This window comes from Oenanthe melanoleuca, chromosome 2 (genome assembly GCF_029582105.1).
Source record: "Oenanthe melanoleuca isolate GR-GAL-2019-014 chromosome 2, OMel1.0, whole genome shotgun sequence".
Lineage (NCBI taxonomy): Eukaryota > Metazoa > Chordata > Aves > Passeriformes > Muscicapidae > Oenanthe > Oenanthe melanoleuca.
In genome coordinates, this window is record NC_079335.1 from 80,928,437 (window position 1) to 80,941,671 (window position 13,235).

General features: G+C 43.4%; 1 protein-coding gene across 1 annotated transcript; it reads left to right on the forward strand.

Moving 5' to 3' along the window:
- Positions 1–108: 108 nt before the first annotated feature.
- Positions 109–13,205, forward strand: LOC130248797 (uncharacterized). Its single transcript, XM_056482816.1, has 15 exons — positions 109–208; positions 428–605; positions 1,661–1,798; positions 2,423–2,540; positions 2,786–2,928; positions 3,952–4,119; positions 4,790–5,181; positions 6,134–6,392; positions 7,073–7,134; positions 7,563–7,740; positions 8,783–8,920; positions 9,538–9,655; positions 9,901–10,043; positions 11,056–11,223; positions 11,893–13,205. Exons 2-15 carry the CDS (start codon positions 438–440, stop codon positions 12,295–12,297), a joined length of 2,598 nt encoding a protein of 865 aa, XP_056338791.1. The 5' UTR covers positions 109–208; positions 428–437; the 3' UTR covers positions 12,298–13,205.
- Positions 13,206–13,235: the final 30 nt, after the last annotated feature.

The following is a 13,235-nucleotide window of genomic DNA, read 5'->3' on the forward strand; positions in this document are numbered from 1 at the left end:
TAGAAGCAAGCTGCAGGTACCACTGAAGGTGTGTTCACTTCCAGAAGGTAAGAGTTGGAACTTCTGCTGTTCTGATGTCTGATTTTGGCTGTGGGTGCCTTAAAAAGGCAAATTATTTTCTGTGTGAAGTCAAGAGAAACTTGTTTGAGGAAGTCCCTATCAAATTCCAGTTGTACCTGATCACCTCAAAAGATGTCACACTGTGTAGGTAAGGGATTGAAATCCAGTAGCAGATTCAAAATGGCTGAAATAATTCAAATGTTTAGGATGGGATCTCAGGTGCTTGTGGCACCAAATCAGTCTCCAGTGAGGTGATCACTTTCCAGCCTTTGCTGCCTAGTTTACACTGGGAAGTGTAGAAGCTGGAAATGACTGCTTTGTACTCTAATAAATGAGCTCCATTCTTGTTCTGTGTTTTATGTGCCAGGCTCAGCAGCATGGAAAGCCTGTGTGCAGCAAACACGACTTTTGCACTGGACCTGTTAAGAAAGCTGTGTGAGAAGAAAAGTGGTCAGAATGTGTTCTTTTCACCCTTTAGTATTTCTTCTGCTTTGTCTATGGTTTTGCTGGGTTCAAGAGGTAGCACTGAAGCCCAAATACAAAAGGTAGGTCAAAATAAAGTTAGTGGATGGCATTTGATTTGATTTGATTTGATTTGATTTGATTTGATTTGATTTGATTATATATGGGGAAGAGATGGGTCTTACAGTCTGTAACATGCACATGTGCTAAAGTGGAATTTCCACAGTGGTGTGAGAGAGCAGAGCACTTCCTGTGGTGTGTGTATTAACCCATTTTCTTTGTTTTTCAGTGTGAGTTTTGTTCATTATGAAATAAAATTTCCTGGGTTTAGTTTTGGGGGATTTTTTGTAGTTTTTGAGACCGATCTCCTTTGATACGTAATTAGGAAGTATCTGGAATTTTTTTACTGATTAATTGGTGGCTACAGAAATTATTGTATTTTCTTTCCTTGCTTGGGCTTAATATCACATGATACCTTTTCTGAAAACAAAGGGAGACACATAAAACTATTTTTAAAATTCCACTGTCTGCATTTCACACCAGTAGCTGAAACTTGATTTCCTCCTCTTTAAAAATTTGCTCAGGTAGCACATATCTCTTGGCATGTGCTTTATGTAGGACATGACAATATTAAGTGCAGAATCAGCCATTATGGTTTGGATGTTTGCTTCCTTTGCAAAGTGGGAGAGGAGTAGAAACCCATATTTCATTTCCATGTATTTTATAAAAAGTTTCTAAAAATAAATGTTGTTGCCATTGCTGGAGATGTTAAAAATCCATCTGGACACAGTCCTGAGCTACCAGTTGTAGATGTCCCTGCTTGGGCAGGGCTTTGTAGCAGATTGTCCCAAAGGACCCTTCTCACCTGAGCCATTCTGTGATCCTGTAGTGCTTGGCTTGAGAAAAGGAAAATCGGGACTGCTGTCTCTGCTTTTCCCTAATTTATGACTTGTGCAACATCTCTCTGGTTACATCAGATATGCCTTGCATGATAAGCACCAGATAGGTGGTATGGTGAAAAAATATTTTCAGTTTAATTCACAGTATTTAATATAATTTTAATGTAAAAACTATCATGCTGAAGCAAGTGTGTTTAGATCACTTATGGACACTGCTGTGGATGTTGCTCATTGTGCAGGTGCTTTCTCTGCACAACACCCAGGATGCTCACAATGGCTATCAATCCCTTCTGTCCAAAATTAATGATCCAAACACCAGATACATCCTGAGAACTGCGAACCGGCTCTATGGAGAAAAGACATTTGAGTTTCTCAGAGTAAGTAGCCATTAAATTTCTGAAATTCCTTGGGATAGTGTACTTGGTACCTCTTTCTTCTGGAGGTGAAAGCCAGACTTTGGGGTTTGCCTTGCAACCTTTCTGGGCTGAGAGCCAGGTGTGCAATAGATTATGGCAGAGTCTGGTGTTTGACCTTGGTGGAGAATCTCGTGTAAGTAATTTGTGTTCTGAGTGGAAAAGTGATGCCAAGCAGGGTAAAATCCATCAGTCTCTACACTTGAGGCTCTTGTGATCCTTTCATATGTTTGGCTGTGGGAATAAGTGTTGATGCATCCCTTAGCAAAATTCTTATAGAAATACTTACAAAACCAAGTCATGTCCCTGAAGTACAAAATAGAAAAAAGGAAAAAAAAGAATTCCATATCATTGTCAAGGAATTGTAGAAGTTTTCAGTAGAGTGCCCAAGCCATAACAATAGTATCAATCCCTAGTTCAAAGAAGTGATATAAATCCTAGTAGGAACTTGTCAGTCAAAACACCAATGGCTTTATATGAAGCTGGGGAAGGTAAGTTTGCACATTGCCTTGGGGAATGTAATGATCATCTGTGTCTGAATGAGAGAAAAATCTCTTGCTGAAAATGTGTTGTGACTGTCCCTGTTAGTCATTTACAGAGTCGAGTCAGAAATCCTACCATGCTGGCCTAGAACAGATGGACTTCCTGCATGCTTGGGAGGATGCCAGGAAACAAATCAATGGCTGGGTGGAGGAGAGGACTGAAGGTGAGTGCTTTGCCAAGTGCCCAGTTGTGTTAAATGGCAGCCATGGTTTGGGTAAGCACCTACTTCAGGATGTAGGATTGTGAATTCACTCCACTGAAATCTAGAGCTATTGCTGTGTGTGGTTCATCATTCTCTTCTCTATTGTTTATGAATTGAAGAGTACATAATATACTGGATAATATTAGATATAATTAGATCCATGTCAACCTATTAAATAATGTGGGTGTATTCTTCGTATCCTAAAGGTAAAATTCAGAACCTGTTGGCAGAGGGGATAGTGAATTCTCTTACCAGACTTGTGTTAGTGAATGCCATCTATTTCAAAGGCAACTGGAAAGAGCAGTTCAACAGACGGAGTACCAGAGAAAGGCCATTCCACATTAATAAGGTATGATGTGCTAAACCCCTGACAATACCCTGTTAGGTGGATGTTGTCTGAAGTTACCACCTTTAAGAAGAATCTAATTTTTTTCAGGCAGTGTTACCTTGGGTATGCTGTATGAGATTCCTTATGCCCCTTCCCTAGCCTAGAAACACCCCCTTTGCTGAGTTTCTCTGAACTTTTACATAATTCTTAGAATCTTTTATAGAGCACAAAGGCAGTTGTGAAAACTTGTGAATTTAAGTCTTCAGTCACTGCTTTCCTGCTGCATTTCTGCTCCTGAGCTAATGCAAAATAAATGGGAAAGAAAATTGTTTGGAAGAGCTGTGTTCTCTGCAGTCTTGTTTTTAGAAGTAGATCAGTGCTCTTGGGAAAGACTTGGCCCCTGGCATGGGCAGCCATGGCTGTCCCTCAGGATCACCTGCAGCTCTGGGTTGGCCTCCAGAAGTCTTCAACATAAGTTTGTCGCATGTCTTCCTTAACTCAGCTGCTTCAAGAAAACTCTGCTGCTAATTAAAAACCAAAGCCTTTATGCCTGTCTGGAAACTGTCCCTACCCTGCAGTGGAGAAATAAATCCAAGAATGTTTGAAAGTGCTCATAGAACTTTTAAATAAGGGAATGTCTCTGCTAACCCAAACTACCTCCAGCAGCCTTCAGAGACTGCTGGAGTGACTCGGTTCCTGGCACCTTGCTCTCTCCCTTTGGGAATGTGTTGAAAGACCTGGCAGGAGTATCCTGAGGCACTGTCCCATTTTCTGTTTCCTGAAGCTTTATAAGCTTAGAACTGGGTCTCAAGATGCAACACAAACAGGATATAGGGATGATGAATAATCTCATTTGAGTTCTGGTTGAATATTGTGCATTGTGTTTACCTCATGCTTTCCAGGAGTGATTGGACTGCACTCTGTGGTGTGTGATCAGTTCTTCTTCGTCATATCCTAAAAGGCCTTGAGTACTTGCTGACTAGCTCACAGTTTGAGAGCAGCAGAGTAGCTGAGCAGTAACTGTTGACATCTCTTGGTTTCTAGAATGAAACCAGACCTGTGCAGATGATGTTCAAGGAGGCAGATTTTAACATGACCTACATTGGGGACATCCAGACCAAAATCCTTGAGCTGCCCTATGTGGGTAATGAACTGAGCATGATCATCCTGCTCCCTGATGCCATCCAGGATGGATCCACAGGCTTGGAAAGAGTAAGTTGTTGAATCTGAGTGCAAGGACAGCCTGAATCCTTCCAGGGAAGAAAGTGTGATATTGCACAGGGATGTGCAGTTCAGTTCCAGAGCAATGGTGTCTCTGGTGCTCAAGGGCAGCAGAAGTGTCCCTCTCCTCGCTGTCCCCAAAGTGACTGCCCCCTGTGTCAGTGCTGCTCAGGCTGTGTGCTGATCCCCTAGGCAGAGACTCTGGAGGAAGAGCTGGCCCTGCTCAGGGGCAGAGGTGAGCTGTGGTTGTGGTGAAGGCACAGTATGGTGATGATGGAATGCAGAGAAGGGGATTTTGGGTGGGCTCTTTGGAAGTCCTGTGGCTTGTCCTATAGATGTTGTGTGCCGAGCAGCTGGCAGGTGGTGTGTGGCTCCCTGCCTGGAAAGAGGCTCACAGGAAAGAGCAGGATGTCTTTTGTGGTGAGGGTGGCATACAGGTTCTGGCTTTTTAGCACTCTGGACAATGAGTTTATTTGCAAGATTTGTTGAGACTTTGGTTTCCCTATTAAAATGAAACCCCCACATTCTCCATGCTTAACACAGGGTAAATAAAGTTGAATGTTATGTTCAGCGTGAAGAGACACACAGAAATCACTTCTTTTGTCTTGTAATATTGATTCAATTCTCATTGTAATTAAGTAAATTTGGAATTTTTCTTTAGCTGGAAAGAGAACTTACATATGAGAAGCTGATGGATTGGATTAGACCTGAAAGAATGAACTCTACAAACATGTGGGTGTCTTTACCCAGATTTAAACTGGAAGAAGATTACAATCTTAAAACTATTTTAACAAACTTGGGAATGCCAGATGCATTTGATAAAGAGAAGGCAGACTTCTCAGGAATGTCATCTGGGAATGGGCTGGTGCTGTCTGAAATGGTTCACAAGTCCTTTGTGGAAGTCAATGAAGAAGGCACTGAAGCAGCTGCAGTTTCGATGATGTGCTGTGAACTTATGGAAGTTCCAGAATTCACTGCTGACCATCCCTTCCTCTTCTTCATCCGGCACAACAAAACTCGCAGCATTTTGTTCTGTGGCAGATTTTGCTGTCCCTAAGGAGCAGATACCTTGGCAGCAAGGGTGCCATCACACAATAAATTTACATTTCTCTGGAACAAGGTGACTTCTTTTGCACTAATTGTCTCTTTCAGCTGTGCCTGAATCCTCTTGTGTAGTATTGATCTTGAGCTTGGCAGTAATAACTGAGCTGTTCAGACAAACACAGGACCTTCCATGTCCATCCTGTCTTGCACCTGGGTGCAGAGATCTCCAGGTTCTTGCTGACACAAGAACCATCCCACTTGCTCTGTGAGCGCTGCTTCTGTGCTTGACTTCACTTGTGGTGTCCAGCAGGCAGAGTCAGGCAGTGAGAGCCCATGGGAGAGGAGAAGTTCCTTTTGCTGTGACAAGGCTGGAGCACATTTGTGGCTGCTCTCTCCTTTTACCTTGCAGTCTCATCCATTTAGTGCCTGGATACATTGCCTGGAGCTGAAAGGAGTTAATGGCAGCCTGTTGCAGGTATTGCTGAACATCATTTATAGATGTGTGTCTTTGGCTAGTAACTGGAGAAGCACTTAGGGAAAAATGAGAACCAAAGTATACTTTTGTACCAGATGTCCCTATGAGGTATTTGTGGGGCAAGTACCTTTGCATCATCAGCCCAAGACACCTGGGTTTATTTCATGTCACCTGGGTCTGGTCCTTTAACAGAGAATGTAATAGAAGGTCCCTATGCAATATTAGAAGGAGAAAGCCTTGATTATTCATATATATATATATTTATACATATATGTATATAATATTTTTGGCTGCTGTTGTTTGTCCTATGAATATTTTCTTAGACAGCTTAGTTCACCTGTATCATACCAAAGACTCAGCTGCAACGGCTTTCCTTGCATTGGGATGTGTTCTGCGGGTGCTGTTCCTGGAATAATAAAAGAAGTGTAATGGCTGCACGGGTGTGTTTGTCCTCCTTCAATCGGAAATGATACCCGTGCTGTCCAGTGTGTGGCGGGAGTTGAGCACCCCTGTGGCAGAGCCCCGGGCGGTGTCGCTGCCCCGGGCCAGGCGGGCGCTGTCCCGCGGGTGTCGCCGGCCGGGCGGGGCTCGGCCGCGCTGGGGCTGCGCGGGGCGGGAGGGGAGCGGGGCAGCCTCCGGCCTGTGCCCGCCCTCGGGGCATCCTTCGGCAGCGGGGCGGCATCGGCAGCGCCGGCGGAGATTGTTCCTGGGCTGCCGGAACCGCAGCGCTTGTGGGCAGCGTGAGGTGCGGGCTGTGCAGGGCTTTGGGTGCAAGGCTCGCACGGTGCCGTGAGGAAAGGAAAGTGAAAGCGCGCCCGGGGGTGTGGGTTTGGATGCTGGGACGGGCGGTGCTGGTGTTTTCCTTGGCATAGAGCTTGATAAAAGAGCATTGGCGAGCTGCCGTGCCGATTGTGTGTTTGCCGGAGAGCTCTGACAGTGATACTGGGAATTTGTGTGGGAGGGCTGTGCAGGAAATCCCCGAATTCTGATGTAAACTCCTCCCGTATTCGGGTCGGAAAGGAAGCAGCAAATCTGAGAGTTCTGCTTTAAGAAGTGTGGGGAAAGCTGCTGTGTGAGTGGAAGGCGTGGGGGTGCAGGGTCTGTGAGTCTGAAGAACTTTAACGTGGATTTGTCAGCACAAATCCTTCCAATTTCCAGTTATAATGCGAGGAATTTTACATATCTTTTTCTTTTATTATATAATGCTGTTAAGTCGGAGTGATAAGTAAAGTAATGGGTAATGTGGGGAAGAAATATCCTCTTATGATGTGACTGATATTTGCTTCATATGGCTGGGTTTTAGATTGCTTGGGTAGTATTGTTGACGGGTTTTATGTTTGTTTGTTTGCTTCTTGATGTTTTTGGTTTTTTGTTTGGTTTTTTTGGTGATTGTTGCAGTGACAATTAAATTTTATTTTCTTTTAGGCAAAGTTCTTCAGCCGAATCCTCCCAGCCCAGCTGGCAGGTTCAAAACCCAGCGTGCACACGTAGAAGCAAGCTGCAGGTACCACTGAAGGTGTGTTCACTTCCAGAAGGTAAGAGTTGGAACTTCTGCTGTTCTGATGTCTGATTTTGGCTGTGGGTGACTTAAAAAGGCAAATTATTTTCTGTGTAAAGTCAAGAGAAACTTGTTTGAGGAAGTCCTTATTAAATTGCAGTTGTGCCTGATCACCTCAAAAGATGTCACACTGTGTAGGCATGGGATTGAAATCCAGTAGCAGATTCAAAATGGCTGAAATAATTCAAATGTTTAGGATGGGATCTCAGGTGCTTGTGGCACCAAATCAGTCTCCAGTGAGGTGATCACTTTCCAGCCTTTGCTGCCTAGTTTACACTGGGAAGTGTAGAAGCTGGAAATGACTGCTTTGTACTCTAATAAATGAACTCCATTCTTGTTCTGTGTTTTATGTGCCAGACTCAGCAGCATGGAAAGCCTCTGTGCAGCAAACACGACTTTTGCACTGGACCTGTTAAGAAAGCTGTGTGAGAAGAAAAGTGGTCAGAATGTATTCTTTTCACCGTTTAGTATTTCTTCTGCTTTGTCTATGGTTTTGCTGGGTTCAAGAGGTAGCACTGAAGCCCAAATACAAAAGGTAGGTCAAAATAAAGTTAGTGGATGGCATTTGATTTGATTTGATTATATGAGCAAGAGATGGATCTTACTGTCTGTGTCGTGCACTTGTGCTAAACTGTGATTGTCACTGTGGTGTGAGAGAGCAGAACTCTTCCTCTGTTGTGTGTATAAACAGAACCCATATTTTTGGGGGATTTTTGGTGTGATCTTTGTTCAGCGTGCAATAAAGACGTTCCTGGGTTTAGTTTCAAGGTGTTTTTCTTGTTTCTTGTAGTTTTTGGGACTAATCTTCTTTAATACGTAATTAGGAGGTGCCTGGAATTTTTTTATTGATTAATATTCACCTGCATAAATTATTTTATTTTCTTTCCTTGCTCGGGCTTAATATTACGTGATACGTATTCTGAAAATGATGCCAGGCACATGATAATATTTTCAAAATCCTAGAATCTCCGTTTCAAACTGATAAGTGCAACTTGATTTACCCCTTTTTAAAATTTGTTCATGTAGCAGATATCTCTTGGCATGTGTTTTATGTAGGAAGTGACAATATTAAGTTCAGGATCAGTGATTATGGTTCGGATGTTTGCTTTCTTTGCAAAGTGGGGGAGGAGGATAAACTCATATCTTTTTCAGAAACTTTTTATAAAATACATGGAAACAACTTATATTGTTACCATAGTTGGAGATATTCAAAATCTATCTGGACACAGTCCTGAGCTATCAGCTATAGATGTCCCTGCTTGGGCAGGGCTTTGTAGGAGATTGTCCCAAAAGACCCTTTCCAACTGAGCCATTCTGTGATCCTGTAATGCTTGGCTTGAAGGAAGGATAAGCAGGACTGCTGTCTCTGCTGCTCTTTAATTTATGACTTGTGCAACATCTCTCTGGTTACATCAGATATGCTTTACATTATAAGCTCCCAATGGGCAGTGTGGTGAAAAAATATTTTGGTTTTAAGTCACAATATTTAATATAATTTTAATATCAAAACAGTCATGCTGAAGCAAGTGTGTTTAGAGCACTTATGGACACTGCTGTGCATGTTGGTCTTTGTGCAGGTGCTTTCTCTGAATAACACCCAGGATGCTCACAATGGCTATCAATCCCTTCTGTCCAAAATTAATGATCCAAACACCAGATACATCCTGAGAACTGCGAACCGGCTCTATGGAGAAAAGACATTTGAGTTTCTCAGAGTAAGTAGCCATTAAATTTGTGGCAATTCTTCGGGTAATGCACTTGCTACCACTTTTCTCTGGAGGTGAATGGAATGGTTTGGGGTTTCTCTTCCCAAGTTTCTGTGCTGAGAGCCAGGAGTGCAATTGATTCTGACAGAGCCTGGAGTCAGAACTTGATGGAGAATCTCATGTAAGTAATTTATGTTCTGAGTGGACATGTGATGTCAAGCAGGGTAAACCCATCAGTCTTTATACCTGAGGCTTTTGTGATCCCTCCATATTTTTTGCCGTGGGACAAATGGTTGATGTATCTCTTAGTGAAAGTCTTACAAAAAAACTTATAAAATCATGTGTCATGTCCCTGAAGCTCAAAATAAACCAGAAAAACTCTTACATCATTGTCAATGAAGTGCAGAAGTTTGCAGTAGAATGCCCAAGCCATAACAATAGTATCAATCCCTAGTTCAAAGAAGTGATATAAATCCTAGTAGGAACTTGTCAGCCAAAACATCAATGGCTCTGTATGAAGCTGGGGAAGGTAAGTTTGCACATTGCCTTGGGGAATGTAAGGATCATCTGTGTCTGAATGAGAGAAAAATCTCTTGCTGAAAATGTGTTGTGACTGTCCCTGTTAGTCATTTAGAGAGTCGAGTCAGAAATCCTACCATGCTGGCCTAGAACAGATGGACTTCCTGCATGCTTGGGAGGATGCCAGGAAACAAATCAATGGCTGGGTGGAGGAGAGGACTGAAGGTGAGTGCTTTGCCAAGTGCCCAGTTGTGTTAAATGGCAGCCATGGTTTGGGTAAGCACCTACTTCAGGATGTAGGACTGTGAATTCACTCCACTGAAATCTAGAGCTGTTGCTGTGTGTGGTTCATCATTCTCTTCTCTATTGTTTATTAATTGCAGAGTACGTAATACACTGGATTATATTAGATATAATTAGATCCATGTCATCCTATTAATTAATGTGGGTGTATTCTTCGTATTCTAAAGGTAAAATTCAGAACCTGTTGGCAGAGGGGATTCTGGATTCTCTGACCAGACTTGTGTTGGTGAATGCCATCTATTTCAAAGGCAACTGGAAAGAGCAGTTCAACAGACGGAGTACCAGAGAAAGGCCATTCCACATTAGTAAGGTATGATGTGCTAAAACCTTGGAAAAACTCATTAAGTGGATGTTGTCTGAAATTAAGAAGAATCTAATTTTTCTCAGGCAGTGATAGCTTGGATATGCTATATGAGATTCCTTATGACCCCTCTGTATCCTGGATAAAACGTCTTTACTGGGTTTCTCTGAACTTTTACATAATTACTAGAATCTTTTATAGAGCACAAAGACAGGTGTGAAAAACTGTGAATTTAAGTCTTCTTCAGTTCTTGCTTTCCTGCTGCATTTCTGCCCCTGAGCTAATCCAAACTAAATGGGAAAGAAATTTCTTTTGAAGAGCTCTGTTCTCTGTAGTCTTGTTTCTAGAAGTAGATCAGTGCTCTTGGGGAAGACTTGGCCCCTGGCATGGGCAGCCATGGCTGCCCCTCAGGATCCCCTGCAGCTCTGGGTTGGCCTCCAGAAGTCTTCAACAGGAATTGATCATGTGCCTTCCTTAACTCAGCTGCTTGAAGCATCCATTGTGGAAAATTGAACCCCTCATGCCTGTCTGGAAACTGTACCTACCCTGCAGTGGTGAAATGAATCCAAGAATGTTTGGAAGTGCTCATAGAACTTTTAAATAAGGGAATGTCTCTGCTTACCCAGATTACCTCCAGCAGCCTTCAGAGACTGCTGGAGTGACTCGGTTCCTGGCACCTTGCTCTCTCCCTGTGGGAATGTGTTGAAAGACCTGGCAGGAGTATCCTGAGGCACTGTCCCATTTTCTGTTTCCTGAAGCTTTATAAGCTTAGAGCTGGGTTTCAAGATGCAACACCAACAGGATATAGGGATGATGAATAATCTCATTTGAGTTCTGGTTGAATATTGTGCATTATGTTTACCTCATTCTTTTCAGAAGACAGTGATTGGACTGCACTCTGTGGTGTGTGATCAGTTCTTCTTGGTCATATCCAAAAGGCCTTGAGTACTTGCTGAGTAGCTCACAGTTTGAAAGCAGCAGAGTAGCTGAGCAGTAACTGTAGACATGTCTTGATTTCTAGAATGAAACCAGACCTGTGCAGATGATGTTCAAGGAGGCAGATTTTAACATGACCTACATTGGGGACTTCCGGACCAAAATCCTTGAGCTGCCCTATGTGGGTAATGAACTGAGCATGATCATTCTGCTCCCTGATGCCATCCAGGATGGATCCACAGGCTTGGAAAGAGTAAGTTGTTGATCTGAGTGCAAGGACAGCCTGAATCCTTCCAGGGAAGAAAGTGTGATATTGCACAGGGATGTGCAGTTCAGTTCCAGAGCAATGGTGTCTCTGGTGCTCAAGGGCAGCAGAAGTGTCCCTCTCCTCGCTGTCCCCAAAGTGACTGCCCCCTGTGTCAGTGCTGCTCAGGCTGTGTGCTGATCCCCTAGGCAGAGGCTCTGGAGGAAGAGCTGGCCCTGCTCAGGGGCAGAGGTGAGCTGTGGTTGTGGTGAAGGCACAGTATGGTGGTGATGGAATGTGGAGAGGGGGATTTTGGGGGGGCTCTTTGGAAGTCCTGTGGCTTGTCCTATAGATGTTGTGTGCTGAGCAGCTGGCAGGTGGTGTGTGACTCCCTGCCTGGAAAGAGGCTCACAGGAAAGAGCAGGATGTCTTTTGTGGTGAGGGTATCATACAAGTTTGGGCTCTTTGGCACTCTGGACAAGGAGTTTAGTACTAAGTTTCTTGAGTCTTTTGTTTCCCTATTAAAATGAAACCCCCCACATTCTTCATGCTTAACACAGGGTAAACAAAGATGCGTGTTATGTCCAGCATGAAGAAACACACAGAAATCCCTTCTTTGGCCTTGTAACATTGATTCAATTCTCATTGTAATTATGTAAATTTGGAATTTTTCTTTAGCTGGAGAGAGAACTTACATACGAAAAGCTGATGGATTGGATTAGACCTGAAAGAATGAACTCTACAAACGTGAGGGTGTCTTTACCCAGATTTAAACTGGAAGAAGATTACAATCTTAAACCTATTTTAACAAACATGGGAATGCCAGATGCATTTGATAAAGAGAAGGCAGACTTCTCAGGAATGTCATCTGGGAATGAACTGGTGCTGTCTGAAGTGGTTCACAAGTCCTTTGTGGAAGTCAATGAAGAAGGCACTGAAGCAGCTGCTGCCACAGCAGTGATGGTGTACTACTGTGCTCTTGTGGAAGTTCTGGATTTCACTGCTGACCATCCCTTCCTCTTCTTCATCCGGCACAACAAAACCCGCAGCATTTTGTTCTGTGGCAGATTTTGCTGTCCCTAAGCAGCAGATACCTTGGCAGCAAAGGTGCCATCACACAATAAATTTACATTTCTCAGGAACAAGGTCACTTCTTTTGCACTAATTGTCACTTTCAGCTGTGCCTGAATCCTCTTGTGTAGTGTTGATCTTGGGCCTGGCAGGAATATCCGAGCTACTCAGACAAGCACAGGACATGCCATGTCCATCCTGTCTTGCACCTGGGTGCAGAGATCTCCAGGTTCTTGCTAACACAAGAACCATCCCACTTGCTCTGTGAGTGCTGCTTCTGTGCTGGACTTCACTTGTGGTGTCCAGCAGGCAGAGTCAGGCAGTGAGAGCCCATGGGAGAGGAGAAGTTCCTTTTGCTTGTGACAAGGCTGGAGGACATTTGTAGCTTCCCTCACCTTTTACCTTGCAGGCTCATCCATTTAGTGCCTGGATACATTGCCTGGAGCTGAAAGGAGTTAATGGCAGCCTGTTCTAGGTATTGCTGAGCATCATTTATAGATGTGTGTCTTTGGCTAGTAACTGGAGAAGCACTTAGGGAAAAATGAGAACCAAAGTATACTTTTGTACCAGATGTCCCTATGAGGTATTTGTGGGGCAAGTACCTTTGCATCATCAGCCCAAGACACCTGGGTTTATTTCATGTCACCTGGGTCTGGTCCTTTAACAGAGAATGTAATAGAAGGTCCCTATGCAATATTAGAAGGAGAAAGCCTTGATTATTCATATATATATATATATATATATATATACATATATGTATATAATATTTTTGGCTGCTGTTGTTTGTCCTATGAATATTTTCTTAGACACCTTAGTTCACCTGTATCATACCAAAGACTCAGCTGCTACAGCTTTCCTTGCACTGGGGTGTGTTCTGCGGGTGCTGTTCCTGGAATAATAAAAGAAGTGTAATGGCTGCACGGGTGTGTTTGTCCTCCTTCAATCGGAAA

Excerpts from the sequence above, each read along its gene's own strand:
- LOC130248797 (XM_056482816.1), top strand. The coding sequence starts at position 438 with ATGGAAAGCCTGTGTGCAGCAAACACGACTTTTGCACTGGACCTGTTA. Across the intron at positions 6,393-7,072 it reads GCGCTTGTGGGCAGCGTGAG|GCAAAGTTCTTCAGCCGAAT; the intron begins GTGCGGGCTGTG and ends ATTTTCTTTTAG. Across the intron at positions 7,741-8,782 it reads CTGAAGCCCAAATACAAAAG|GTGCTTTCTCTGAATAACAC; the intron begins GTAGGTCAAAAT and ends GTCTTTGTGCAG.